The sequence below is a fragment of the Lytechinus variegatus genome, chromosome 14 (assembly GCF_018143015.1).
Source record: "Lytechinus variegatus isolate NC3 chromosome 14, Lvar_3.0, whole genome shotgun sequence".
In the NCBI taxonomy this organism is placed as follows: domain Eukaryota; kingdom Metazoa; phylum Echinodermata; class Echinoidea; order Temnopleuroida; family Toxopneustidae; genus Lytechinus; species Lytechinus variegatus.
Window position 1 is genome coordinate 26,321,544 of NC_054753.1, and position 27,658 is coordinate 26,349,201.

At 37.1% G+C, this 27,658-nt stretch overlaps 1 protein-coding gene across 2 annotated transcripts in view; it reads left to right on the forward strand.

Annotated features, from left to right (window-relative positions):
• The first annotated feature begins 462 nt into the window (after window positions 1–462).
• LOC121427351 (endothelin-converting enzyme homolog) overlaps window positions 463–27,658 on the forward strand; it is an 87,025-nt gene continuing 59,829 nt past the window's right edge. The window contains exons 1-3 of one of the 2 annotated variants that reach the window (XM_041623697.1): window positions 463–790; window positions 7,937–8,291; window positions 25,293–25,496. In XM_041623697.1, the coding sequence (XP_041479631.1) occupies window positions 737–790; window positions 7,937–8,291; window positions 25,293–25,496 (613 nt within the window). In that variant the 5' untranslated portion in view covers window positions 463–736. Of the gene's footprint in view, window positions 791–2,891; window positions 3,416–7,936; window positions 8,292–25,292; window positions 25,497–27,658 lie in introns of those variants that run through there. The other variant, XM_041623698.1, reaches the window with a different exon arrangement.

The following is a 27,658-nucleotide window of genomic DNA, read 5'->3' on the forward strand; positions in this document are numbered from 1 at the left end:
GGATACAACATTGTACATGATGTATATGATATCTTACACATTTTAGAATGCATATTCTGACCTTTGAAGTTCAGCATACATTTCAAGAAACATAAAATCTGTATCAATGGTCAGACATGGGAATGATTTGTGGGTACATGACATGAGTCCTTGGTACACGTTGAACAACTCAACAACCATGGTCGGAATCATTGTATGAACTAACCAACCAGGGGCCGCGGAACTGTTTTCAAAGTGGGGGGGGGGGCTGACCATGCATAAAATCACAATTCTACGGTAATTTTTACTTTTTTCTACACGGTTTTTGAAAAAAGTGGGGGGGCTGAAACCGCCCAGCCCCCCCCCCTCGCTTCCGCAGCCCCTGCCAACGATTACCAGCTGAAATCGTTTCAACCAGGAAAAGATTGAGGAAGTTTTTGAGTAAAGAGACTGTTCCAAATAAAGGTCTTGGCAAGAAAAAAACCCCGAATAGCTCCTGCATGTATTTTGCAAGGTCAGTGGGCGGTTCACAAAATTTTCCTCTTGAATAAACTGTTGTTTTCTTGAGACCGAAGTACAACCTGCTTTATGACACCAAGGATTTAGATGTTCACGTAGATGCTGGTAATTATTTTTGAAATCAAATCTCTGTCGCAAGAAGTGGAGTCATGTTTTTGTGCAGGAGGCCATGTTGATGTGTTAGTGATTTACACTTGCTGCATGCTGTTGTACTGACCAAAAGAATTGGATATCATATATGAACATCGAAATACTATCTGATATAAAATCTTTTTCTTCAAAAAAAGTCAAGGTACGTTTTCTTGGACCCAGTTCTCATTACAGTCCAAAAACTAGTTTAGTGGAAATAAAGTGTAATGAGAACATTCAAAGCGGTGTGGGAAACTATCTTCCAAACCGGTTCTGGAAACCACCTCGCGATGTAGTTTCGAGATCGTTTTGCCTCGTTTACAGGTTTAAGCACTAGATTGGACTCAACCTTCCTTCTGGAAGTGATATTCACACATGTCGTGTGCTCTACTCCACACATTGTGTGTAGAATATCTACGCTGGGGTTACACATTTTGCACGAAACATGACCTTAGTGTGGGCATTCCTGTAGCAACCAAAACGCTTTACGTGAAGTGGTTTCGAAAATCATTTTGGGGTGATTTTTGGTGAAAAAACTAGCAAAATGATCTTCCAAACTGGTTTTCTGAACCGGTTTCCAGTAACTAGTTTTAGAATGTATAATCAATGAGAACAGGGTCGAAAAGAGATCTTTTATAGAAGATTTTGTTTCTGCTTGATTTCCTTGTTGATGGAGAATCATTTCTTGAAGCAAATTGGCTGAGAGCAACTTAGCCTCTGAATATCACTGACAGAAGTTTCAATGTAACATTATCTTTTTCCAGAAAAAAAAAAAAATAAGGGTATGCTTTTTATACAAAGATCCTTGTGTTGGGTTTTTCCATGTTTTGGAGGATCAAGCAGCCCAATGTCAAATCTTTCTTTTAAAAGAGTATGTTTTAACATACTCAGACTGAGAGTCTTTGTGTTGGCTTATCCTCTTGTTGCTTGCTCATTCAATGTTGATGATCGCAGGAAAAAAGAGATAAGAAGAGGAAGTTTGTTTTCAGTAATCAAGGTAAGAAGTTGTTTCTCTTCCTCTTTGAACTGTCAGGCCCACAGTACAAAGATATCATGAATAGGCGGTTTCAAACCGCCTTGATCACAAGAATCCCCGTTAAATTACGAGAACTTTTTAAGGCTAAAAAATACCCGTTAATTATTCCTGCATTCACACCGCCCCGAAACACATCCTTCGGGATAAGTTCCCGAAGTTACGAGCATGCGCAGTGTGGTCTGATAAGCAGGCAAGGCGGGAGATTCAAACTCACTTGCCCAGCAGCCACCCACGCCGCCGCGCCCAACGACACGCTGGGATAAAAGTTCCCGTAATTTGCTTTCACATCGCCTAAATACCTGCGATCTTGGAAAAATCCCCACGAAAGTTCTCGTAATTTCGCCAAGTACCTACTATTTAGCGGGTATTTTCTTTCGGGGAAATTACGCGTAGTTTGCTTTCACATTACCAAAATACCTGGTATTTTCTGATCGGGGTAGATTTCCCGATCAGAGAATACCTGGAACTGGCGAACTTCGAGGCGGTCTGAAACCACCTTATGTGCGTGAAGCATCAATGAGTTTTTTTCCTTCCTGAAAATGTATAAATATTTGAACTAAACACTATAGGGCACATTTTATCCAGGGGTAGTCTTACATTTTATGTTTTTCTCTTAAATTCATCTTGTTGCACTTTGCAAATTTCATATTTTGTTTCTAGGAATAAAAAAACGATTTCAAGAGCCAATGCTTATCAAGAAAACACCTTGAATGTATGAACTGGTCAGAGATTGCTCCCAAATATAAGTCAAAATCTTGAAATCAATTATTTTGATAGTATTGTATTGTCTAGAGCATGTCACTTGTACAGGAATTGTACCAAGGCTTTTAGTGTGTAATTTCACTCAGCGATTTATGTAATAGGGCACTTGGTGTTTTACATTTTAAACAGCTATATCAGTTTAATTGAGGTTGTGCATCGGCGATGAATAAACCAAGGAATTACTAGAATTGAACATAATTAACTTATTAACAGACCAGTGGCACATAACAAAAGCTTAGCAATGATCGTAGAACATTTTTTCTCCGATTAATTGCATTGACTACAATGTGCAATCAAATGTAAGAATTACCGCTAACCTTTATGTTATGGGACCCTGGAAATAAAATCTCGGCCACTTCTTTCAAAGAGCTGTGATTGATTAAAATCGAACTCGAATTGCAATTTACCTTATGTTGTTAAGATCTATAAGCTCATTCACCATTTATATCTATCGCAACTCTTTGTGAGATGGGGCCTTGATTTGTTTTTATCGCAAAATCAATACACGGATGAAAAGACTTGGGTGGGTGTAATGTGCATTTGATCATGCCATCTTAGACAGAGATCTATTCCCTAAACAAGTGTTAACAGACAGAGACAAATAGAACCACCTTTAGACTTATTCATTGAGTGGAAGAGAGGAATCGCCATGGCAACCATTTCGACCCACGCGAATTCCTTAACTCTAAGCCTTGCTGGATTACGATTAAAGTTCACTTGAAAGGGGATTTGTGTATCTCTCTAAGGAACAGCTACATCTGCATGTCCTGCAATCTTGCTGATACTTTCTTGAGTGTATTAGTCGCTCCCTGTTCATCAAGCATCTCAACATTGCAGGCCATATTGCTCCAACTGTTTAAAAATAATTTGGAATTTCGTAGGTGGTTGTGCCTTATTTCTGTCAATTCGTTTGAGGAGAAGGCTTTGGAGTGAAAAGCTTGATTATTTTCTTGTTCTCTATTGAGTGAGGAAGAAATCAACCTACAAATTGTAAGTATGCAAGATATCAGCGTATGTTATAATTGTAATGTGACGAGAGATGCGTTACAGTGTACATCTGCACAAGTCCAATGATGGGTACATGTACAGCGTATCTCTCTCAATTGTTGCTTGTTTTATTAGAATTTAGATTAGTGCCATTTATAGAACCTGTGTATCATAAATTGAATGCCCTTAAAAGTCCTTTACTTCTTTTTCATTAACATTGGTGTGCTTATACCGAATCCAGCAACAAGTTTATTCTTAGCTGGCCCTCTATTGTGTATATCCCCCACATAAATTTTCAAGCTTGCGGCAAGCGTGCGACAAGCTTGTGGCATGCTAGTAACTCGCATGCGGCTAGCTTAATAAGCGTGTAATATACGTCTAGAGTTATAGTTAAGCGATTTTTTTGTGAGCAGGGACTGTTCGCTAGCATGCACTTGCTTATTAAGCAAGCGCCCTGCTAGTTGCATGCTAGTTACTAGCATGCGACACGCTGTGATTGAGTATCTTTAACCCTGATTCATTCATAGTTGCCGCTGTTTTGGAAACGCAGCTTTTACGGGACATCCTTCCATGCCCAGAAATTTTGAATGTATGAAATCTACCAATTGTTTTCTAATTTTCAAATACAAGAACAACTGAGCACCAGGTTTTTTCAATTAATAAACTATACAAAAAAGAAAGAAAAAACCTCTTTGTATATTCTACTTGATCATTTTGGTCTTTTGCTTGTCAGCATTTACAAATTTTCTACTATATCCTTTCAGATTTGAAACATACATGTACACAATATCACACAGACTAAGGCCTCTGTTTTTTAATTTTTACATGCAAATACTTTCTATTTCAGACTTTTTCAACACCTTTCATCTTTTTTCAGATCTTTTTATTGTGACCACTCACACCCCTGGTGGGTGTTTCATAAAGCTGTTCGTAAGATAAGAATGACTTTAAGAACGACTGGTGATCCTTTCTTTGGGTAAATAGTTTATTCATTGGCGATGGTTTTGCGCGAAAGAAAGGATCACAAGTCGTTCTTAAAGTCGCTCTTAACTTACGAACAGCTTTATGAAACGGCCCACAAGTTTATGAAAACTACCTGCTCAGGTTCAACTGTCTGTCACTCATAAATAACACTCCACTAATATTGATTGATTGATTGATTTTATTCATATACATACATCATTTTAAACATTACATTATGTTCATATTAGTATAATCATTTTATATATATACATGAATGGAGCATCTTAAGCTCTAAGAGCTTGAAAATGATGTTCCATTGAGAAAAAAGAATACAAAGATACATAATTATACATTGGCTAAAATAATATATTCAATGATGCGAACATCAACAAAGAGTAAAAAGAAGAGCAAGAGAGATAGAGTGAGGGGTGAAAAGAACAGAGTGGGAAAGAAAGAACTGAATAGAAAGAGATAAAATTTGAGGAGAATTTTTAACAATATATAACAAGACATGTTTGATAAAGAAGACTCGTGCGTGAGTTATTTTGTTTGCATAATAAATATAAACAATAGTAAATAAAATGAATTTCATATGTGTGGTGGTACATTATGTAACCATGCAGTGGTAATAAACATACATGACATTATTATCAACCTTGCGTTTCATATTTTGAAATAAGGAAATGTTTAACTTGCCTCTTGAAGGAATTTTTTGTTGGGCATGAACGAATATAAATAGAAAGGGAATTCCAAATGTCGGGGCCAGTATGTCGAATAGATCTATGGGCAAGAGCTGTTCTTGGGTTTTCTAAATGAATATTTGTGGAGGTTCGGGTTGGGTAATTATGAATAGATGTATTGAAACGGAACATTTTTAAAAGGTTGTCAGGAAGTTCGCGGATTTGGAATCTGTACATGAAAAGAGCAATTTGAAGGTAATGAATGTCATGTGTGGTTAGGGTTCTAAGTTTGTGGAACAATGGGTTTGAATGAGCTCGATAGTCTGAGTTTGTACAAATACGAATAGCTTTTTTCTGAAGAAGAAATAAAGAGGTGATTTTTGTTTTTTGACAAGCCCATACAACATTACAATATGAAATATAAGGCAGTATGATAGAATTATATATAGTAAATAATGTTTGGCGAGGAATAAACCATCTGACCTTATATAATACACCGACTCCACGTGAAACCGAAGTAACAATATTAGCTATATGCTTTCCACACTGCATTTCCTTAACCCCATCCTTAAAGGACAAGTCCACCTCAGCAAAATGTTGATTTGAATCAATAGAGAAAAATCAGACAAGCACAATGCTGAAAATTTCATCAAAATCGGATGAAAAATAAGAAAGTTATGGCATTTCAAAGTTTCGCTCATTTTCAACAAAATAGTTATATGAACGAGCCAGTTACATCCAAATGAGAGTGTTGATGATGTCACTCACTATTTCTTTTGTTTTTTATTGTTTGAATTATACAATATTTCAATTTTTACGAATTTGACGATTAGGACCTCCTTGCCTGAAGCACAAAATGTTAAAATAATGTAATTTCACGTGTTCAGGGAGGAATGAAACTTCATTTCACATGACAATGACGAGAAAATAACAATATTTCATATTTCATATAATAAAATACAAAAGAAATAGGGAGTGAGTGATGTCATCAACTCTCTCATTTGGATGTAACTGGCTCGTTCATATAACTATTTTGTTGAAAATAAGCGAAAGTTTAAAATGCCATAACTTTCTTATTTCATATCCGATTTTGATGAAATTTTCAGTGTTATGCTTGTTGAATTTTTCTCTTTTTATTCAAATCAAGTTTTTATTGGGGTGGGCTTGTCCTTTAACCCCAGATTATCTTTAAACCCGGACTATCTTTAAACCCATACTACATTTTTTTGGTTTCACACTGTCTTTCTTAATCCCATACAATTTTCTTAGCTGGGGTTAACACTTTAACCCTGGAGTATTGCAAAGCTTATGAATATTGATAATTTTGCCACACAGCGTATGATTAATATGCAATTTCGCCTTCTGCAATTTGCTAATGCTTAGCCCCACTTTTCTTTAGCCCGGTTTCGTTTCACACTGCATCTCCTAGCACTGCAATAAGCTGGCTAACCCTCCTTATTTACCGTGATAGCCCAAGTGCACTAGTGTGAAACCCCCTTGCCCTACCTGAGGAAAAAAAGTATAGTGTGAAAAGCATATAGTGGACCTGACACTTTGTCAGTTCTGTGTTCACCCTTTCAAGATGTAATCAAATGGGTTGGTGAGATCAGCCGTAAAACACTCTCAAATCAGCAGCAATGCTCTTAGGCGAAGAACACAAAATCAGAGGGAGGTGTATGAAACAAAGCAATGTGCATTGATTATAGCTTTCATCCCTCAACTCTCTTCATTTTTGTTAATACCTGAGGTATTAGCAGTTAAATTCAATTAAATTCAGTTGTTTGAATTTCCACATTCAATTTGTCATTATTATACAGTTGAAATAGTAACATATAGTCACATTTGAAGTACATATAAGATTGTCCTATTATTGCAATAGATCCATGTATTTATTCAAATAAAATATAAATTGTAAAGGAGGGAGGACCAACTGAAAATCAGAGCTTGTATGATATAAGCCCCTGTAAGAGTAATTACATGTGTCTATTGTGTCTGAATTGTTGTTTTATGCAAAAAAAGCCAAATAATATTTACAGATCTATAGGCATGTAATACAAATCATTGATGTGGAATATATGAATTTGATGAGGGTTGAAACTGGAATAAGATGAAATAAGTTCACTGAAATCTAATCATTTTCCCCAAATTGTATACATCTGGATAGGGAAGGTCATGTGAGTGCGTGTGCAAAAAATGCATTTTACAAAAGATCTGAACCTAATGAATTGTATTCCTCTGTAGAAGGTGGGGAGAGAGAAGAGAAAAGAGGAGGATGGAGGGGGGGGGGGGAGAAAAGAATAAAGGTAAATCAGATGCTAGAAAAAGAGAGTAGAGAACAGAATAGAAAGGAAGATAATAGAACAGAGGAAGAAGAGAAATATGTAAAAGAAGAGTAGAGGGGGAGACAGATGGGGAGAGGAAGAGAGAGACATGGTGAGAGTCGAAAGAGAAAGGATGATAGGTACTTGACATCTCTTGCCTAGTTTGTTATGATACCAGGCTCCGTACTCTCTAGCTTCCCTTGGTTTGCATTTACTCCAGCACTTCACTAGCGTATTTAACATCACTTTACTGGATTGATCCATTTCTCCCAGGGGGGAAACCCCGTCTAACAAGCTATCCGGAGGGAAATCATCCTGCAAATAGTACCGCCATCTCCTCCGCTACTCCACCGAATCGACGCGTTTGTTTGATTACAACCACAAAATGCATGACCCTGTAGTTGAAGCGATAAGATGCAGGGACCCTTAGGTTGTTTTCACATGTGGAGACCAGGTAGAGATCATTAAAATCTTGATTGGTGTCAAGAGCTCGAGCTGCTTGGATCCCCGCTAAACAATGTATCGTCTCCTTTGTATCTCCCCTTTCCTGCCCTGTACAGATGGTGAAGTATGAGCGCTCATCGCTCAGCGGTGGGGACGATGTCTTTGAGGAAGATCCGTCGTCACAGACGCACACAGCCAACAACGGGTCGGCGGCGAACGCTACCAACAATTCTTCCACCACTCACAATCCATCAGGAAAAATGGAGGTAGCTTCAAATGCCCCTCCCGAGGTCCGCTTCAAGCATCTTAAAGGGAGAGGGGTAAACGAGACCAAATGGAAGGGGCAGTCGGTGAGCGTCAAACTTTGGTGGGAAAGGAGCACGTTAGAAAGGATACTTCTCGTCGTATGTCTTCTTCTCTTACTCACAGTCGTTATCGTCGCCATCGTCTTGGCTACCACAAGAAAACATGGTAAGTTAATTAATCTTGATATCTAATTTTGTTTGAAGTTAAAGGGAGCTGTCAGGAATGACATATTACAATATGCTTACATAATGAGATGTTTATTGAATGTGCACAATACAGCAAGTCCATGTGTGGTGATTTTGCCTGCTAATTTTAAAGGGATCCATCAAAATGATGAATAAAAAGAGCAATTTATCTGTCATATGTCTAATGTGTCCTCTGATTATTATACAGTTTTTCTTATACCAAAAACATAACCCCTTTATTTTCATTTACTTTGATTTATGTAACAATTCGAAGCAAACATGCATTCTTTTTTACACATGCTTTATATGAATATATTCTCTGCTAATTTCTGTGCTGAGAGATTCCATTAACCATTGGTAAATACGGTTACTATATTCTTAAAATAGAAACCAATTTCTAGCAATGTTTTTTTCATATGGCAATAATATCTGACAAAATATCTCCACCTCCCTAGACTTTTGTCCAAATCAATTTCCGTTCATTCGCCACTGGTCTTTTAATTTTGTGATGATGGTCAAATCCAGGCCAGAGATTGATGAATTGTATTCTTTAATACTTAATCAGCCATCAATCTCCCTGAGAGCCCTTAGTGAAGGTTTCATATTCTTAGAGAGGATATACAGACCTTAAGAAGTGCCTTGAGGTTTAGGCATCCTGATTTCTTGTATTCAATCGTCTTCCTGTTGCTATTATTCTTTGAATTTTAAAGCTACTCTCTACTTTCAATAAAGAATTGTGATATTGATTTGAAAACTCTCGACATGCGAAAGTATTCTCCAATCACGCAGTGTAATTAATTTTTTTATATTTCATATTAGTCTTGACAGTAAGATCATATTTAGTGACTCTGCTCTCTCTCTCACTCTTTTGAGTCTTTGCATACTTTTTCTTCATTTATACCTTCTATAGTTTCGATATAGATTCAGCTAATAATGTAAAGCTCATGGAGACATTTTCTGCTTTTGGAGTAGTTTTAAAATCCACATTTTATTTCATTGTTCAAAATAGACATAAGAAATGAAATTCTCCAAAAATTTGTTTTGCCCACTTGATCTTGGACCCGGCAGCTGCTGCGCAGCGCCAGATCAACGAGGCTCTATCCCTTGAATGTTGAACGCCAAACAGGTTAGCAGCAAATTTCATCATTTAATGTCTTTTGGCGTGATTAATTAATTGGCCGGGTAAATGGAGTGTAAGCTAGACAGTCGGTCAAGTTCTCCTTTCTTTCAAAGTACAAAGCTACCAAGAATTACACAAGTGATAAAGATCCATAAAAAATAAGTTAATATTGAAGCTGATTAAAGATCAGATACTCCATTTAAGAGTTACAATTTTTTTTTTTTACTTTTGGCTTTCATGCTGCCCGTAAAAAATTTACCCAAAACATATGTGCAACGCCGCAAATTTACACAGCCTTTTATAACAAGCCGCCTATTCTTAGTGATTACAACTTAACCTAAAAATATGGTCATGGTGAAAGGGCTAACCCAGATTTGAATGCTGCGATATATTTTGATGTAACGCCATGGCCATGCCAATGCCTATTTCTAATAGTGTAGGCCCTAATTAGCTTGCAGTATTGGAGAGGGAGAGAGAGAGAGACAGAGAAAAAAAAACACTTTGCAATTATGCATTTCATTTTTTTCTTTACTTAAATTGATTAGTTTTATTTATTTATCACCGAAATCCTAGGCCCAAGAATTCTTACAAATGATGAACTTTCCATACGATGAATTATACATTTTTTTGCGCATATGAAACTCAACAGGGTATATCGGGTCAGTGTACTTTGAGAAACATAAAGTCCCCTTGCTCTTTGGACCACTTGGAAGTGGTTTTTATTGTCATGTTAAATGCTTTCTCAGATGGGGAGGGTCTTGCTGTTAGTGTACGTCAGAAAAATATTATCTTCTTATTCAATTCCCGTGCAACCAACCTCCTCGATGACGTCAGTGCTTAAAAATTCCAAATGTCATCCTGGGTCTGTTAATTTGGGCTATTTCTGGGTGTTTTGATTAGAAATAAAAATCTAAGATCTGGGTTTCTGCTTTGTATTGGTTGATGTAGGGCTGAATCCATTTCCTATTACCTAGTATTGAGAATGGATTATCGTAGACTTGGATTTGAACTTTTGAAAGGACACCGTCGCTTTAAAGGAACAATTTGTTGTGGAGTCAGAGTGAATGAACTGAGACCTACATATTCAGGATCTCGACATACATGCATGTCATGCCATGATAGGAATGATAAGGGCCGTCTGCACCAGCCTGAGTTTTCAAATTAGCGTGCCATTTCTGATCTGGCAAATTATCCCGATCTGAACAATCTCTAGATTATTTGTAATGGAGAGTCAATTATTGCGCCAGTTCACTGGATTAATCTCAAGATTGCAATCCCAAGTCAACTTTTGATTTTTTGGAAAATAGCACGCTATTTACAAATTATCCCGCTAATTCGCATGTGCAAACTCACTTGTTTATTTATGGCGTCATTTATTCATGGCGTCAGACCATCGATGCCTCGCTTGAGCAGGAATCACTCTTCTTGCGATGGTGGAGACGGGGTTTCTTGAATCTCGAGATCAATCGCGAAGAGGGCCAGTCGGGCTAAGATCTCAAGATGGAGGAAACTCGGGCTGGTGCCTCCTACTGTTCACAATAGCAATGAGTATGCTTAGACCAAGTGGCACTTCAACACCTTGACTAGTGGCGTCGGCAGAAATATGTACCTTAATCATTAACTGAAAACATATTACTTTTAAGTTTGAGGATAATTGATAGGGGATCAGTTTTCCTGTGAGAAGTAATCAATCATGTACATGTACTAGCTTACAAGAGTTTCATCATTTACCTTGCCAGAAGGCTCTTTATAATATTGATGAATGAAGTTGAGATTAAAAAAAAAAGGTTTATTCTGTGCAATTAACAGTATATGATAGGATATTATTGGATCAGTTGATATGGAACAGTTTAACAAGATTTTACACTATTTTTATTTCTTGTTTCTTGTATAACAATATATAGGTACATGGTAGGATACCCATGGACCAATTAATGTTTGAAAATTTACTTGTGCATTAAGTCTCAAACAAATAATTTCATGGTGATCAACTTTTTTGTGACATATTTATAAGGTAAAGTAGGAGTAAAAAAGGGTAGATTTGCAATTTAAGTACAAAGGTGTTTATTTCATAAAATATGACGCACACATTATTATATACTTACCTAGAATGGATCTTTCATCACCCCCACACACCCTTCCCACACATGTTGTAGGACTGTACTTAATTCCATCAAGTTGAGTGAAACCTAACCACAACAGAGATTAATTATGTCTAAGACAAATCCGGCTTGATCCTTTATTGTCTCGAATTAGTACCACTCAAATACATATTGATTTATGTATACCCTACCCCTGTATCAAATAATCTTCGTCAAACATCTAAACAACATCAGTTAAATATCTATAGGTGGGGGGGGGTGGGGTGACAGGGCAGACATTACCAAGGGCTTGGGGTGATTTCGCCCCCCCCAAAAAAAAAAAAACTGAAAACTTTGGTGACAAATGATGATCTGAATAGTGATAAATGTGGGGTATTGTGGTCAAAGTTTAAACATCGCGAGACAGTTTTATGGACAAGTTTGGAAGATCGCTTCCAAAACTGCTTCAACCATTCTCTTTACATGTCAAAGTAGTTTCCACTAAATTCGTTTTAGGAAGGTAGTGAGAACGGTGTCAGTAGGTGGTTTCAAACTGCCTCGACCGTAAGAATCTCCGTTAAATTACAAGAACTTTTTTAGGCTAAAAAATACCCATTAATTATTTCTGCATTCACACCGCCCCGAAACATATCCTTCCGGATAAGTTCCTGAAGATATGAGCATGCGCAGTAAGGTCTGATAAGCAGGCAAGGCTGCGCCCAACTACACGTTGGGCTAAAAGTTCCCGTACATTGCTTTCACATTGCCAAATACCTGCGATCTTGGAAAAATCCCAGCGAAAGTTCTCGTAATTTTGACAAGTACCTAATATTTAGTGGGTATTTTCTTTCGGGGAGATTACGCGTAATTTGCTATCACATTGCCAATATTACCTGATATTTTCTGATCGAGGTTAAATTTTCCGATCAGAAAGTACCTGGAACTGACAAACTTCGAGACTTTCTGAAACCACCTAGGGTAACCTTCCCTTTAACTTTCAGATGCACTTGTGTGAAGCCAATGTCCTGGAAATAATTTTGACAAATGCTTGGTCATTGTGACATTTCTACTGCTGGTAGGTGTGAAATTTGATTTGCTCTATTGGAAACTGGAGCTTGCTTATAAAGTAGCAATGTGAGAAAATTGATGTAAATGCAGAGTATCATATAGACCTATGTATGTATGTTTTATTATGGCTTTAGCATGAGACCATATTGATCATGTTCCATTTTCATTGTTCATTTAACATTAAATTCAATGCAAAAAATCATGAATTCAAAAGTAAAGTTTGAAAAAGCCAAAATTAAATATAGCTTAAAGGACAAGTCCACCCGACAATGAGTTGATTTTGAAAAAAGGAGAAAAATCCAACAAGCAAAACACTGAAAATTTCATCAAAATCGGATGTAAAATAAAGTTATGATATTTTGAAGTTTTGCTTAATTTCACAAAACAGTCATATGTACATCCTGGTTGGTATGCAAATTGGCAAACTGATGACGTCACCCACTCACTATTTCTTTTGTATTTTATTATATGAAATGTTCTAATTTTCTCCTTGTCAAGTGAAACAAAGTTTTATTTCTCCCTGAGCATGTGGAATTACCATTATTTAAAGGACAAGTCCACCCCAACAAAAACTTGATTTGAATAAAAAGAGAAAAATTCAACAAGCGTAACACTGAAAATTTCATCAAAATCGGATGTAAAATAAGAAAGTTATGACATTTCAAAGTTTCGCTTCATTTCACAAAAACAGTTATATGAACGAGCCAGCTACATCCAAATGAGAGAGTCGATGATGTCATTCACTCACTATTTCTTTTGTTTTTTATTGTTTGAAATATGAAATATTTTGATTTTATCGTCATTGTCATGTGAAATGAAGTTTCATTCCTCCCTGAACACGTGGAATTCAATTATTTTAACATTTTGTGCTTCAGGCAAGGAGGTCCCAATCTTCAAATTCGTAAAAATTGAAATATTGTACAATTCAAATAATAAAAACAAAAGAAATAGTGAGTGACATCATCAACTCTCTCATTTGGATGTAACTGGCTCGTTCATATAACTATTTTGTTAAAAATAAGCGAAACTTTGAAATGTCAAAACTTTCTTATTTTACATCCGATTTTGATGAAATCTTCAGCATTGTGCTTGTCTGATTTTTCTCTATGGATTCAAATCAACATTTTTCTGAGGTGGACTTGACCTTTAACAGTTCATGGTTAAGTTGGTCCTTACTGTCAAATCTGTAAAAATTGAAATATTGTAAATTATTCAAACAATAAAAAACAAAAGAAATAGTAAGTGATGGACATCATCGACTCTCTCTCGCTGAGTTGTGCATTTAACTGTCTTGTGAAAAATAAGTGAAACTAAAAATGTCATAACTTTCTTATTTTACATCCGATTTCTATGAAATTTGTAGCGTTATGTTTGTTTGATTTTTCTCTATCGATTCAAATAAATAATTTTCTGGGGTGGACTTGACCTTTAATACTTTTTTCCCAACAATTAAGTATTGATGTGAGTTTTAGGCCACTTTTAATGTGCAATTGTACACTGATTTTCATTACATTTTTTAGGGGCCCAGCCTTCTCTTTATTACATGTATATATTTTCCTGCTGCCTTTCTTTTGTCATCTTCCCCTTTTTTGTACCACCAAGTACCTGAAATATCATGGGGGGGGGGGGGTCAGTTGCCCCCTTCCAGTCCTCTTGTAGATGAAAGCCAAACCTTTGGTCGCAGCATTTCATAAGCCTTTGTACTTCTCAACTCTCTCCGCATTCTATTACATGTAGCTTTTGCTTTTTTGTATACCTTGTATTTTTGTAAAATTTGTTTTTGATTTTGAATAAAACAAGCAAATGAATGGAACTGAATTGGAATCAAGAATTTCACATAATTTGTAGACATTTCTTGATTCTTGTCCTGTAGTTACACCTTTCGGATTATTGCTGGTCTAGACTTGGGCAACGCTTTAATGTTGTAAAATTTTATTATATGACGCAAGTCACGCAAGCCAAATATTATAGAATTTGACATGCAGTTCTGGTTTTATGATGTAAGAACATCAGGTTGGGCAAAGTATCTCTTTCATTTGCATAAAACAAGCAAATGAATGGAATTGAATTGGAATCGAGAATTTCACATAATTTGTAGACATTTCTTGATTCTTGTCCTGTAGTTACACCTTTCGGATTATTGCTGGTCTAGACTTGGGCAACGCTTTAATGTTGTAAAATTTTATTATATGACGCAAGTCATGCAAGCCAAATATTATAGAATTTGACGTGCAGTTTTTGTTTTACGATGTAAGATCATCTGGTTGGGCAAAGTATCTCTTTCATTTGTGTGAAAGCGTTTAAAGCCAATCAGGAAAGAGTACTCACAAATAGACATTTGTTGTATAATATGCTTGTGGTTGTTCATTTTTTATAGGTATTTCCAATGTATTTGTCAAACGTAGCATGTGTGGTTTACAGCGCTATTTTTAGTGGATGGGATGTGATGATTAGGAACAAACTCTCAAAAGTACATCAAGGTTCGTGAAGAATATAGATGTACTATCGAGATGAATTTGTGTGCACTGTTAACCACGCAACCCACTAGTATTCCCAGATCGATGCACCAAGCATACCTCTTACAGGTGCTTCAGAATTGCAAGAGAATTATTCATAGATATGAAGGACAAGTACGTCTGTGTACTTTGCATCAGTGCTATTGTGTACAGAAATGTTATGCATTAAAGGCTGTGTTTACCGGTATGCTTCCACTTTTCAGGCCAGAATCAGCGTTTCCATACGTGATTAGTGCAAACACGGTTGCATCCATGCTTACTTTCATTTGAACGATGTTTCAGAACGCTGATCATAAATTCACAGACAGGTACGTTTGTAAACGTCTTTTGACCAGAATCAGGCATTCTGGGGAAGTATAAACAGGACCGCGATCGTAAACGTGTTTAAATGACGTCATGTTTCAGGTGCAAATAAGGCCGCATGGTTCTAACCTCCAAACTCACAGACCGACTTGCTCCAGGCCTCTCGAACTCACCAGGCTGGTTACGCATGCAGTGAATCACGGTGCACATGTTTATTATCGTCATAGGACATTGACCTTTTGATTACTTAAGAATTATTGTTTATCTGTCTTTTCTTTTATAATATATCATCAAAACAACTTCCTAAAAAAAAGTGCGCCTGATTTGACCTCCCCTTCCTGGTCAACGGAGCCTGCGATGCGAGCCAGCTGCAGGATCGTGATTTAAAAAAAAAAGCACTTTCTGAACAACGTTTACGATCGGCGATCTGAAACAACGTTTGGAAACACTGATTCTGTCTACGCAATGGAAGCTTAAACACACCCAAAGAACCCTAGAATCACAAACTGACTAGCATTGCTTCTGTGATAGCTTGAATGAATAACAGTGATTGTACTGGATGCCAACACAATGATCATGATTCACTTACGTACTTGACCATTTCCGTACTTGATTCTTCAAAAAACGTGCCTTAAAACGCCCCTTTATTCTAAGTTTAACATGTCTGTGATTTGAGACTTTTACTCTCATGTAAATGGAATGCTAACATGTTCAAATCATGATTCAGCCTTTTGACATGGCCTTGTTACATGGCTTCATCCTTCGTCAAGTAGTGGCTGAAACAAGACAAATGGTCAAAGAGAGCTTGCGAAACTCGGGTGAACACAAGATCGAACGACGAGGCCTTATGGAACCTGACTTTCATTGCTTGATACAAATTATTCATGAGCTTGCCGATGCATCAATCCGCACTTTCAATGCCTGATGATTTCGTTGGTTCATTGATGCGAATGATGCGTTCCGTGATTTGTTACTACATGTACCGCTCAGATAGCGGTTTCAAGCCTGAAACAATGGGTAACAAAACAAATTAAGAAGTTAGGTTGTAAGGACCAGTGGATGGCTTGTTCGGCCGGGGTTGAGCTATTAGTCTTTTTATGCCCCCGCAGACGAAGTCTGGAGGGGGCATTAAGAGTTGCCCCCGTCAGTCTGTCCCTCAGTCGTAACATCGGGTCCATCCCCCACTTGGTTTCCGTGCAATAACTCAAAAAGTATTTAATGGATTTTAAAATTTTGGTTGTTGTAGGTAGATGGCACCAAAATACAGGCTAAATACGAAGTCCACAGGTCAAAATTTAAAGGTCACAGCTCATTGAATATGCGAGTTGGTTTCCGCATGGTAACTTATGAATTATTGAACAGATCTAAACAAATTTGGCTGTGTAGGTAGATGACACCATACAATGTAATACAGACTAAGTTCGAATTTGGAGTTCGCAGGTCAAAGGTCACAGCTCATAAAATACGCCAGTTAGTTTCCGCATGATAACTTATGAAATATTTAACAGTTTTAAAAAAATTTGGGTGTGTAGGTAGATGACGGGGGGCATCTGTGTCCTTTGGATACGCCAACTTTCTAGTCTTTATACTAGTCCCTATAAAGTTTTGACAAACATGTCATATCAATGAACACACACTTTGTTTCTCTTTATATCCACTTCGTAATTTAGTTTCCAATCATGATTCGTATTGCTGTTTAAATTTGAAAATGGACATTCAACACGCCCTTGAATAGTAAGATATATATATAGGAAATGACATATTTTGTAGAGTTGTACTTCACAGCTTTACAGTCAATGGCTGCTAAAGAGCATCCAATGTCTATGGATGTTAAAGGGGAAGTTCACCCTGAAGAAAACTTTGTTGTAAAAATAGCAGAAAAATTGGTAAAAAATATTGAAGTTTTCAGGAAAATTCGTTAAAAAGTAAGAAAGTTATTAGAGTTCAAAGTTTTGGATTTGTGATGTCATAGACGAGCAGCTGCCCCATTTGTTATGTAATATAAAATGCATGAATTTCAAATTTTGTATGGTTCCTGATGACTTAATTTTGTTTTCTATTCATGATCGGGTGTGAAATGATTTGTCTATTGATATACAAAAGGTAGAGTGAAAAACATTTTCAATTTTCTGAGAAAATGACATTTATTTGATTTTTTACCATTCGCTATGTATGAATGCTGCTCGCATATGACGTCACAAATCAAATAATTGAAATTCTAATAACTTTTTAATCATTTGATGAATTTTTCTCAAACCTTCGGCAATATTTTTTTTATATTTTTTCTGTTATTTTTACAATAAACTTTTTGTCAGGGTGAACTTCCCCTTTAAAAGAGAAATTCCAGTAGTTGCAGTAAACCCTGATTTCCTGAGAAAGTCTGTAAAACAAGGCTTAATTGTCAGTATATCATCGAGGATCTAGATCTGGTACAGTTACATAAACTGAACTTTGTGAAATCTTGAAATCTATGCTGAAAAATGTTCAGACTGTAGATCCCCAACACAAATAAGCACATGTGGGACAGTGTATAATTATTGCTTTGAATGTCGGGCCCGATGCTCTACCCGAATCCTGTGCTTATTTGCTGATTTCTCAGCAATTACACAATTTCTTCCAGAATCCTTTGGCACAGACGTTTTATTTATACAAACAGACACTTTAGTGGTCATTTCATTGGATTCTGTACAAACTCTTTTTGATATCGTTAACAAAACTGGCATTTACCTTTAACAATCATCAAACCTGAAATGCCAGAGTTACTTGCATTGTTCTGCAATTCTCTAGTCTTTACAAACGTTGCATTTCCGGATTGATTCCACTTTCTTTTTTTCTAAGAGCCATCTTTGGGAAAAATGGAAATGTCACTTCCTTCGAAACGTTCTCTGTAAGAATTGATTTTATTCAATTAATGCAATGGAGGGAAAAACATCATGGTAGATCCCATTTGTGGTCTCACCTCTATCTCAATCTGGTCTCCAATTTAAGTCTGCTTTCTAAAACCTTAAATGTTAAATTACCATTAAAAGGCTGAGAAATTACCACCTCTTGAATTACAGGGATTGTTGGTATGCAAACCTGAATTTTGACCATGTCCTTTACCACTATTTTTCCCCTTTTTGGTGCATGATGCAAAGCCGTCTCAGAATCTTAAAGGTCAAGTCCACCTCAGAAAAATGTTGATTTGAATCAATAGAGAAAAATCAGACAAGCACAATGCTGACAATTTCATCAAAATCGGATGTAAAAAAAGAAAGTTATGACATTTCAAAATTCCGCTTATTTTCAACAAAATAGTTATATGAACGAGCCACTTACACTCAAATGAGAGAGTCGATGATGTCACTCACTCACTATTTCTTTTGTTTTTTATTGTTTGAATTATACAATATTTCAAGTTTTACAAATTTGGCCATTAGGACCTCCTTGCCTGAAGCACAAAATGTTAAAATAATGGAATTCCACGTGTTCAGGGAGGAATGAAACTTCATTTTGCATGACAACGACGAGAAATAAAAAATATTTCGTATTTCATATAATAAATTACAAACGAAATAGTGAGTGAGTGCTTTCATCGGTTTCTCATTTGCATACCGACCGAGATGTGCATATAACTGTTTTGTGAAATGAAGCGAAATTTTAAAATGCCATAACTTTCTTATTGAACATCCGATTTTGATGAAATTTTTAGTGTTTTGCTTGTTGGATTTTTCTCTTTTTATTCAAATCAAGTTTTTGTTGGGGTGGACTTGTCCTTTAAATATGACATACAGCCTTAAGACCAACAGTATAAAGTCACCCAAAAATAATCATGAGATTTTTATCAAGCTTGAGAAGACACATCCCAAGCTTTAAAATGACGTTTAACTTGCCCAAATTGATCAACTAAGCCCCTAATTGAATGCAGAAGAAATTCAGAGAGAGATTTATTAAAAGAATAGGGAGAAAACAAGTTTAGTGTTCACTCAAGCATGACATGTGCATGTTACAATCTCAGTGAAATTTCTAAGAAGTCTAGAAATAGTGGCTTCAAAGAAACCCTTGTATCTCTTTATTTTACAACTTCAAATGCCTACAGTATGAAGAAGAAAAATTATTTTTTTAGATATTAAAAGCTAATTTTCTAATATTCATTATTGGTAGACCAAATCATTATTTTAGCTATTTACAGAACCTTCCCAGTGACTTTATTGTTGATTTTGGGGGTGGCCAGTCACAAATACATGTAAGGTCTACATAGTTCATAGTCTGAAGTGAAAACAATTGTAACATCCCCTGATTCTACTCTTTATGGCATTGTGGGGGAAATCAACTTTCTTTAAAAACAACTATCAATATTGGAAATTAGTCAAAAAGTCTACCAGGGGCCTAGAAAATATCCTGCTCATTATTTTCTTAAAGAATAGAGCTATGAGAGATTTCCTTCTGTAAAATCCCTTCTCCCTTTTTAATCATCGTCTCTCAATAGCTGATGCAGATCTTTCGTTTGATGAAAAGATTTATATTATAGATTAGTCCTGTCAGGGCCGAGTACACCATGCAATTAATATGCAGCCTTCTTGAGTGTTGATTTGAGTTTTGGAGAGAGGATGGAGGGTTGGGGGGGGGGGGGTAGTTGAAAAATTGCCAGAAATAGATGAGTAATGATCAGTGATAGAAGTGGAAGCCAGCCTTCATGATTTTATTGGGTCCGCAGGACAGATGCTCAGTTACAAGAACAGATGGGAAATGGAGCAGAGACAGGGTAGGGGGGGGGGACACTTGCTATTATTACCTTGCTTTAGCTTGAGCTACCATCAACATTTGATGGAATTCCATCCTTATTTGCTCATTATTTCTCAGCTATTACATATTTTTCTTCAAGAGCCATTTCTCTCAAGTTTGCTCTACAAACTTGAAAATTATGGAGTTCGTGGGAAGGCCTTGGAGTGGTTCAGAAACTACCTCGTAAATCGCAAACAATTCGTAAGCATAAATGAACAAAATTCTTCTCTACAAAATGTTAACTGGGGTGTTCCCCAAGGCAGCCTCCTGGGCCCTCTTTTATTTATAATCTATATAAATGACATCCAGAACTCCTCTGAAATATTATCTTATGTCCTTTTTGCAGATGATTCAAATGTACTCTACTCTCATCCTAACCCCGATATTTTAATTAATGTACTGAACACTGAACTGGATAAATTGGTACAATGGATTAGGGCCAACAAATTGTCAATTAATGTTCAAAAAACGAAATGCATGCTTTTTAGCAATTCTTTAGAACAATTGCCATTTAATATCAAATTAGACAATGTAGAAATTGAAGTTGTTACTACAACAAAATTTTTAGGCCTCATAATAAACAACAAATTATCTTGGAAATCTCATATTGACTCTATATATGTCGTACAATTTACAACAAAGTTAATTTTTTTCTTCCAACTTCCTCCCTAAAAATGCTTTATTCAACATTAATTTTACCATATCTAAATTATGGAGCAATTGTTTGGGGAAACACACACTCAACCTACCTAGATAGAATATTGCTTTTACAAAAGAAGGCATTGCGTGTTATTTTCAACTTGTCCTGGAGATCTCACACAGATGAGTTGTTTTTAAACAATAACATTCTAAAAATACAAACACCCATATTTAATTCTTCATTTAACAAAAACAAAACCCTTCACAAATATCCCACATGTCAATCCGATGAATTTCATTTACCTCTACCCCGGACCATCCTTGCAAATTCAATTTTTACTTTTGAAGGCCCTAGACTCTGGGGAACTATTAATAGTAACATCAAAGAATCTCCAAGCCTTAATTCTTTCAAATATAAGTTCAAAAAATTTCTTCAAGATAACCATTGAATTTAACTCTTCATCACTCAAACTCTTGTATTTTTTTAATCAAACATGTTTATCATGTCACGTACACTTTTACATCTCTTTCGTTTCCCTGTTGATCGGCGAGGTCCGTCTGTGAGTGCTGGGGCTGGATTCTGGAGACCTTTAATCTCTCTTTTTCTTATTTCCTTTTCTATTTTTATTTCCCATTTTTCCTTTTAATTCAACTGGTCATGCTCAAGTCGTTATTTTATTTTTTTATATGCTAAACAACTGCAAGAATATTTATTAGGAGGCTGCACTCTACAAGCTCCGCTTTTTAGCAGCCTCCTCCATTTCCAACCTGATTTGTAATAATCTTGAATATAATTTTCTGTACAGGAATATTTGAAATATGTTTTGTTATTTAAATATGTCAACATGTACAGAAGAAACTGTAATTGTTGAAAATGGAAATAAACGAATGAATGAATGAATATTTTTCTTTTATGCACTTATACTTTTTGGTGGTAATTTTATTGGATTCTGTTAGAACTCCTTTTGAGATCGTTACCACAACTGGTCTGTATTACCCCTTTCATAAACCACATTAAAATGAATTAAGCGGCTAATAGCAGCATAATTTGGTCGTAAAATTGGAGGAGGACAAGAGTTATCCGCATTACTCTGATGCTGCTATTATCCGCATAATAGCAGCATCGGGACAAGATTTTGAGTTTATGAACGCATTTCCAAATTATGCGGATAATTGCCATGGTGCGGTCACAAGGTCACCCTTTTCCAACACAACCGCATCGGAGAGGGCGTGTCCAGTTGTCATGGCGATTATCCGCCTTTTCAGGACGGGCGCTCGTAAAAATAATGCGGCTTATTTTCGGAGTTTATGAACGCAATTTTTATTGAATTATCCGCATTACTCTTAGGCGGCTAATTGGAGGATAGGTTTATGAAAAGGGTATATGATTAGGTCTGTGTTCCTCACATATATTCACAAACAATTGCAACGATCTTTGTGCAATAACTTTTACAAATTCAATTGTTTCATCAATCTTTGAGCTTGTTACAGATTTGAGATGTTTTTAAACTTTACATGTATACAGGCCTATGATTGGGAGATACATATAACGTGCACCACAGCATTTTTCTTCTTTTTTGATAACTGAACAAATTTTGGTGTGATACATTTGGAAAAAAATAATGAGTAATAATTATGAGTCACCAGGGGATTTATCCCAGTCTTGTTTCCTCAACAATTCTAGATAAAAGACAATTGAAATGGTGTCTGAAAACTAGAGCAGGATATGATCTCAAAAATTCAGCCAGCTCAAGGTAGTACGTAATGACGTAATGTATTGAGATGAGGTGGTTTCAGACCGCCTCGAAGTTCGCCAATTCCAGGTATTCTCTGATCGGGAAATTTACCCCGATCAGAAAATACCAGGTATTTTGGTAATGTGAAAGCAAACTACGCGTAATTTCCCCGAAAGAAAATACCCGCTAAATAGTAGGTACTTGGCGAAATTAGGAGAACTTTCATGGGGATTTTTCCAAGGTCGCAGGTATTTTGGCGATGTGAAAGCAAATTACGGGAACTTTTAGCCCAGCGTGTTGTTGGGCGCGGCGGCGTGGGTGGCTGCTGGGCTAGTGATTTTGAACCTCGCGCCTTGCCTGCTTACCAGACCATACTGCGCATGCTCGTAACTTCGGGAAGTTATCCCGAAGGATGTGTTTCGGGGTGGTGTGAATGCAGGAATAATTAACGAATATTTTGTAGCCTTAAAAAGTTCTCGTAATTTAGCGGGGATTCTTGTGATCGAGGCGGTTTGAAACCACCTAGTAATCTATTGCTGAAACCAGTGGCATTGGATGTCCATTAGGGTTGGTCATAGGGAGGTCAAAATATGAAGTTAAAATGGAGATATAGAATCGAAATTGAATGAAATATTTATATTTCTGGAAAATAAGATTATTGAATCTTATGAAAGGGATGGGGGGGGGGGTTAGGAGGAGAATTAGAGGAATACAGAGTAAATTAAAGGGGAAGTTAACCTTGACTTAAAATTTGCTATAAAAATAGAATATTTCTAAAGGTTTGAGAAAAATCCATCAAAGAATGAAAAAGTTATTAGAATTTTAATCGTTTGATTTGTGACATCATATATAAGCAGCATTCCTAGATGTTGAATGATAAATAGTCAATGAAATGTCATTTTCTAAGAAAATTGAAAATTATTTTTACTGTACATTTAGTATATCAATAGACAAATCATTTCACACATGTCCCTAAAAAAGAAAACAAAAATAAATCGTCACAAACCATTTCAAAATTCATATTTATGCAATTTATATTACATAGCAGCTGCTCGTTTATGTAAAAAACTTGAATGTCGAATAATTTCCTTAATCTTTGACTGATTTTCCTTAAACCTTCACCAATAATTTTTTATTATGTTTTTCTGCTACTTTTACAACAAACTTTCCTTCAGGGTGAACTTCGATCCCCTTGAAAAGCACAACTCAGAAGAGAAAAAAGCTAAATAAGTTAGGATTTTTATTCAAGTATGATTTACAAGAATAACAGTCAAAAATTGAATCATCTACTGGAATTTGTTGAAAATTGAAAGTATTGACTTACAATTCTCTGTCGTCGCGACGTTTCACCAACCGCTGTTGGCTTCATCAGGCGAATGAACGCCAATCACGTCTTTCCAAGTGACTCCGCGCCAGAGTCAGCCGACAGTAGCGTCACTTGGTTCACCAGGGGCGGAAGTTAATCCCGTGAGAGACGGCTTTGAACTTCCCGTAGGATTCGGTCCCAGGCGTGTGACAGCTGGAACCGCAAACCACCTCTCCGATTCAATGTTGGCTTTTCCACTCTTTCCCAAATAGCTTCTTTTACTCCTCTCTCGAACCACCTGCTTTCTTTGTCCAGGATCACCACGTCCTTGTTGTTGAAAGTGTGTCCCGTCGCGTTCAAGTGGGTGAAAACCGCCGATTCAGGAATGGCTGCGAGACCAGTAGATTTACGGTGTTGGTACATCCTTGCTCTCAGTGATTGTTGAGTTTCACCGATGTAGGAATCCTGACATTCCCTTTGTTCACATCTAATACCATACACCACGTTTCGCTTCTTATCCTTGACCGGTTGGTCTTTCACGTGCACAAGCAATTGTCTCAGTGTTCTATGCGGCTTATGTGAGGTGGAGATTCCGAACCTACCAAAGGTGCGACTGATCCTTTCTGATAGACCCACAATGTAGGGAATAGTAACAAGGGTCCTATTCCGGCGAGGTTGGGCTGTCGCAGCTTCAGACTGGTTATCCGGAGTATTCGACTGTTCTTCCGAAGGTCTTACAGGTCGAGGTTGCTTCGGACGTGTGGCTTTCTGGAACGCCCAGCTGGGATATCCGCACTTTCCAAGAGAGTTCGTAATGATTAACAAGAACTGCATGAATATATTCTTTCTGTTTTCAATGGCATTTGTTTGCGCACTGAAGAATAATGTGAGTACTGAGATTTTAAAGAGAAATGCTAGTAGTTGCAGTAAACACTGATTTCAAGAAAAAGTCTGTAAAACCAGGCTTAATTGTCAGTATATCATTGAGGATCTAGATCTGATACAGTTACATAAACTGAACTTTGTGAAATCTTGAAATATAAGCTAAAAAATGTTCACACTGAAGATCACCAACACAGATAAGCGCACATGGGACAGTGTATTATTATTATTGCTTTGAATGTCGCGCCCGATGCTTGACCTGAATGTGGTTATTTGCTAATTTCTCATCAATTACACAATTTCTTCCAGAATCCTTTGGCACATATTTCTTATTTATACAAACAGACACTTTGGTGGTCATTTCATTGGATTCTGTATGAACTCATTTTTATATTGTTACCGAAACTGGCATTTACCTTTAACTTTCATTTTAAAATCACTCTACTTGATTTACATGAGAATTTCAGAACCATTAGCTTCATCATATTTCCAGATTTTGAGGTAAATACAGTGAAGTTCCCAAACGGTCTTTATTTGGAGCAATTTTCCCTGCCTTCTCTTTTCAGAGTTTTGTCTAACGGAAGCCTGCATAACAGTAGCGAGTAGCCTTCTGATGTCAATGGACAAATCAGCAGATCCTTGTGAAGATTTCTACGAGTACTCATGTGGGACATGGGACAAACATAACCCTTTACCAGAAGGAAATAACAGGTGGAGCACGTTCGGTCTGCTATGGCAAGAGAACAGGCTCGTTCTAAAGAATGTTTTAGGTAAGTATTCTTTGAATGGCCATGGTACATGTATGTAGTTTCATTTGAATGAATAGAAACATTTTCATTAAAGAATTGTGTAACTCTTTAACATTTCTGAGCTAAACCCACTTTCCTTCATGATTAAGATTTGAGCCGGTCTGGGGCAGACCTTTCTTTTAGGTATTTATGAAAAGTCTGTTTGCTTTTATTAAAATCTGCAACGGGCCCCTGGGGCCCATTGCAGAAAGAGTTGCAATCAATCGTGACTCTAAATATCATGCGCAACTTGATTTTCAACCAATCAACAGCGCGCATTTGGGACTTGCGATTGATATTTTTACTTGCGTTTAAACGCAACTCTTTCTGCAACGGACCCCACTTTGCTATATTCTGTAATGAATAAATAATGATATAGGATTTGCGTAGCGCTCATATCCACCTTGCTTAGTGCTCAAGGCACTCCTATATTGCCTCGGCTAGGCTATAGTCTACCTATTCCTGTGTGCACAGCTTTTTTAGGAATTACTTCCTGTCAGTACCCATTTACCTCACCTGGGTCGAGTGCAGCACAATAAGGGTATATTTCTTGCTGACGGAAAACACACCATGGGTTGGAATCAAACCATGTTCCTCAGACTGAAAGAAGGCAGTCTCAACCACTAGGCCACAATGCCCTGGTCCTCGAATTCTGGTCCGTGTGCAAATAAAATATACTGATATATGTCTTCAGCAAATAAGACAAAGGACAAAAGAGAGGAAGATTCAATAATGTCATTTGATATAGAATATAATAAAAGTGGGCTTAAAAAACCTTGATTTGAAGTATTTGAATGAATTCAACCCAATCCAATAATCATTTGATGTAGAGCTCTTTAGTTTTCCTTTTGGTTACAAAGCACTGCACACACAATACTGAATACTCCATGTTTGAGCCACTAAGAGGCCGTTCTCATTACGCTTTCTAAAACTAGTTTACTGGAAACCGATTCAGGAAACCACTTTGGAAGATCGCTTTGCTAGCGTTCTCACTTGATCACACGAAAGTGGTTTTCAAAATCACTTCACGTAAAGCGCTCTTGTTGCTATGGAAACGCTCTCAGTGGGGTGAGACGTTTCGCGCGAAATTCAAAACCGCAGCATAGGCATTCTACACCTGTTGTGTGGAGTAGCGCGCTCAAAATGTGCGAAGATCGCTTCCCGAAGAACGGTTGTGTCCTCACTTACGGTAAAACCAGTTTAACGAGGCAAAGCGATCTTGAAAACTACATCGCGAGGTGGTTTTCCAAACTGGTTTGGAAGATCGCTTCCAAGACCACTTTGACCGTTCTCACTACGCGTTAAACTAGTTTCCACTAAACTAGTTTCCAGTAAACTAGTTTTAGGAACGTAGTGAGAACAGCCTCTAAGACAATATATCAACACCTCAGAATGATCAGTGTAGTCCATGCAATTCATTGGGTTTCTTTCCAATTCGTCTAATGCCAATTTGTCCCATTGCCAACCGGTCCATTATCATTTGGTCTACCATATCAGTTCGACTACTAACCACATGGTCTACTTTCATTTAGTCCAATGGCCATTTACTCCATATATGTCATATGGTCTAATTGGACTAAAGTGTTAATTGTGCAAAATGAATGAAAAGAAAATGGGTATTAGACCAACTGGTTATAGATGAAATGGTCATAGACTAATGTTGTAACCCGCACCCGTTGCGGTACGGGTTAACCTGCCGGTATGCCTCCGATCGCGGGTTGCGGGCCGGGCCGAGTTCATTCTCAAACCCGCAGACCGTCATGCGAAAAAAAGGGAGAATAAACGACGCATAATAAAAACATTCACAGTGAAAATTGAGTTAAGATCATGTGCTTCTTACGTGGCAGATTCTTTTAGAGACGTAGATATTTCCTTTTAAAAATGCCGGCGTATTTTTGTCTTGTGAATAGTGAACAGGACTGAGTCTGAGACAGTTCAACATGATAAATACATCGAGTTGCTCTCTTTCAAAGGCCAGCGCCAGTGCGTGCATGCAGCGCAGTCAAAAGCAACCGCATGGGCCAATGAAACTCGATGTTGAGTTTCCCGTCCCATTTTTTCCAGCTCATAATGAGGAACCGATTTCATTATTCATTATTTTTCAGAAGATGAAAGTTTGACCTTTTGTAACCTTTTAACGCACT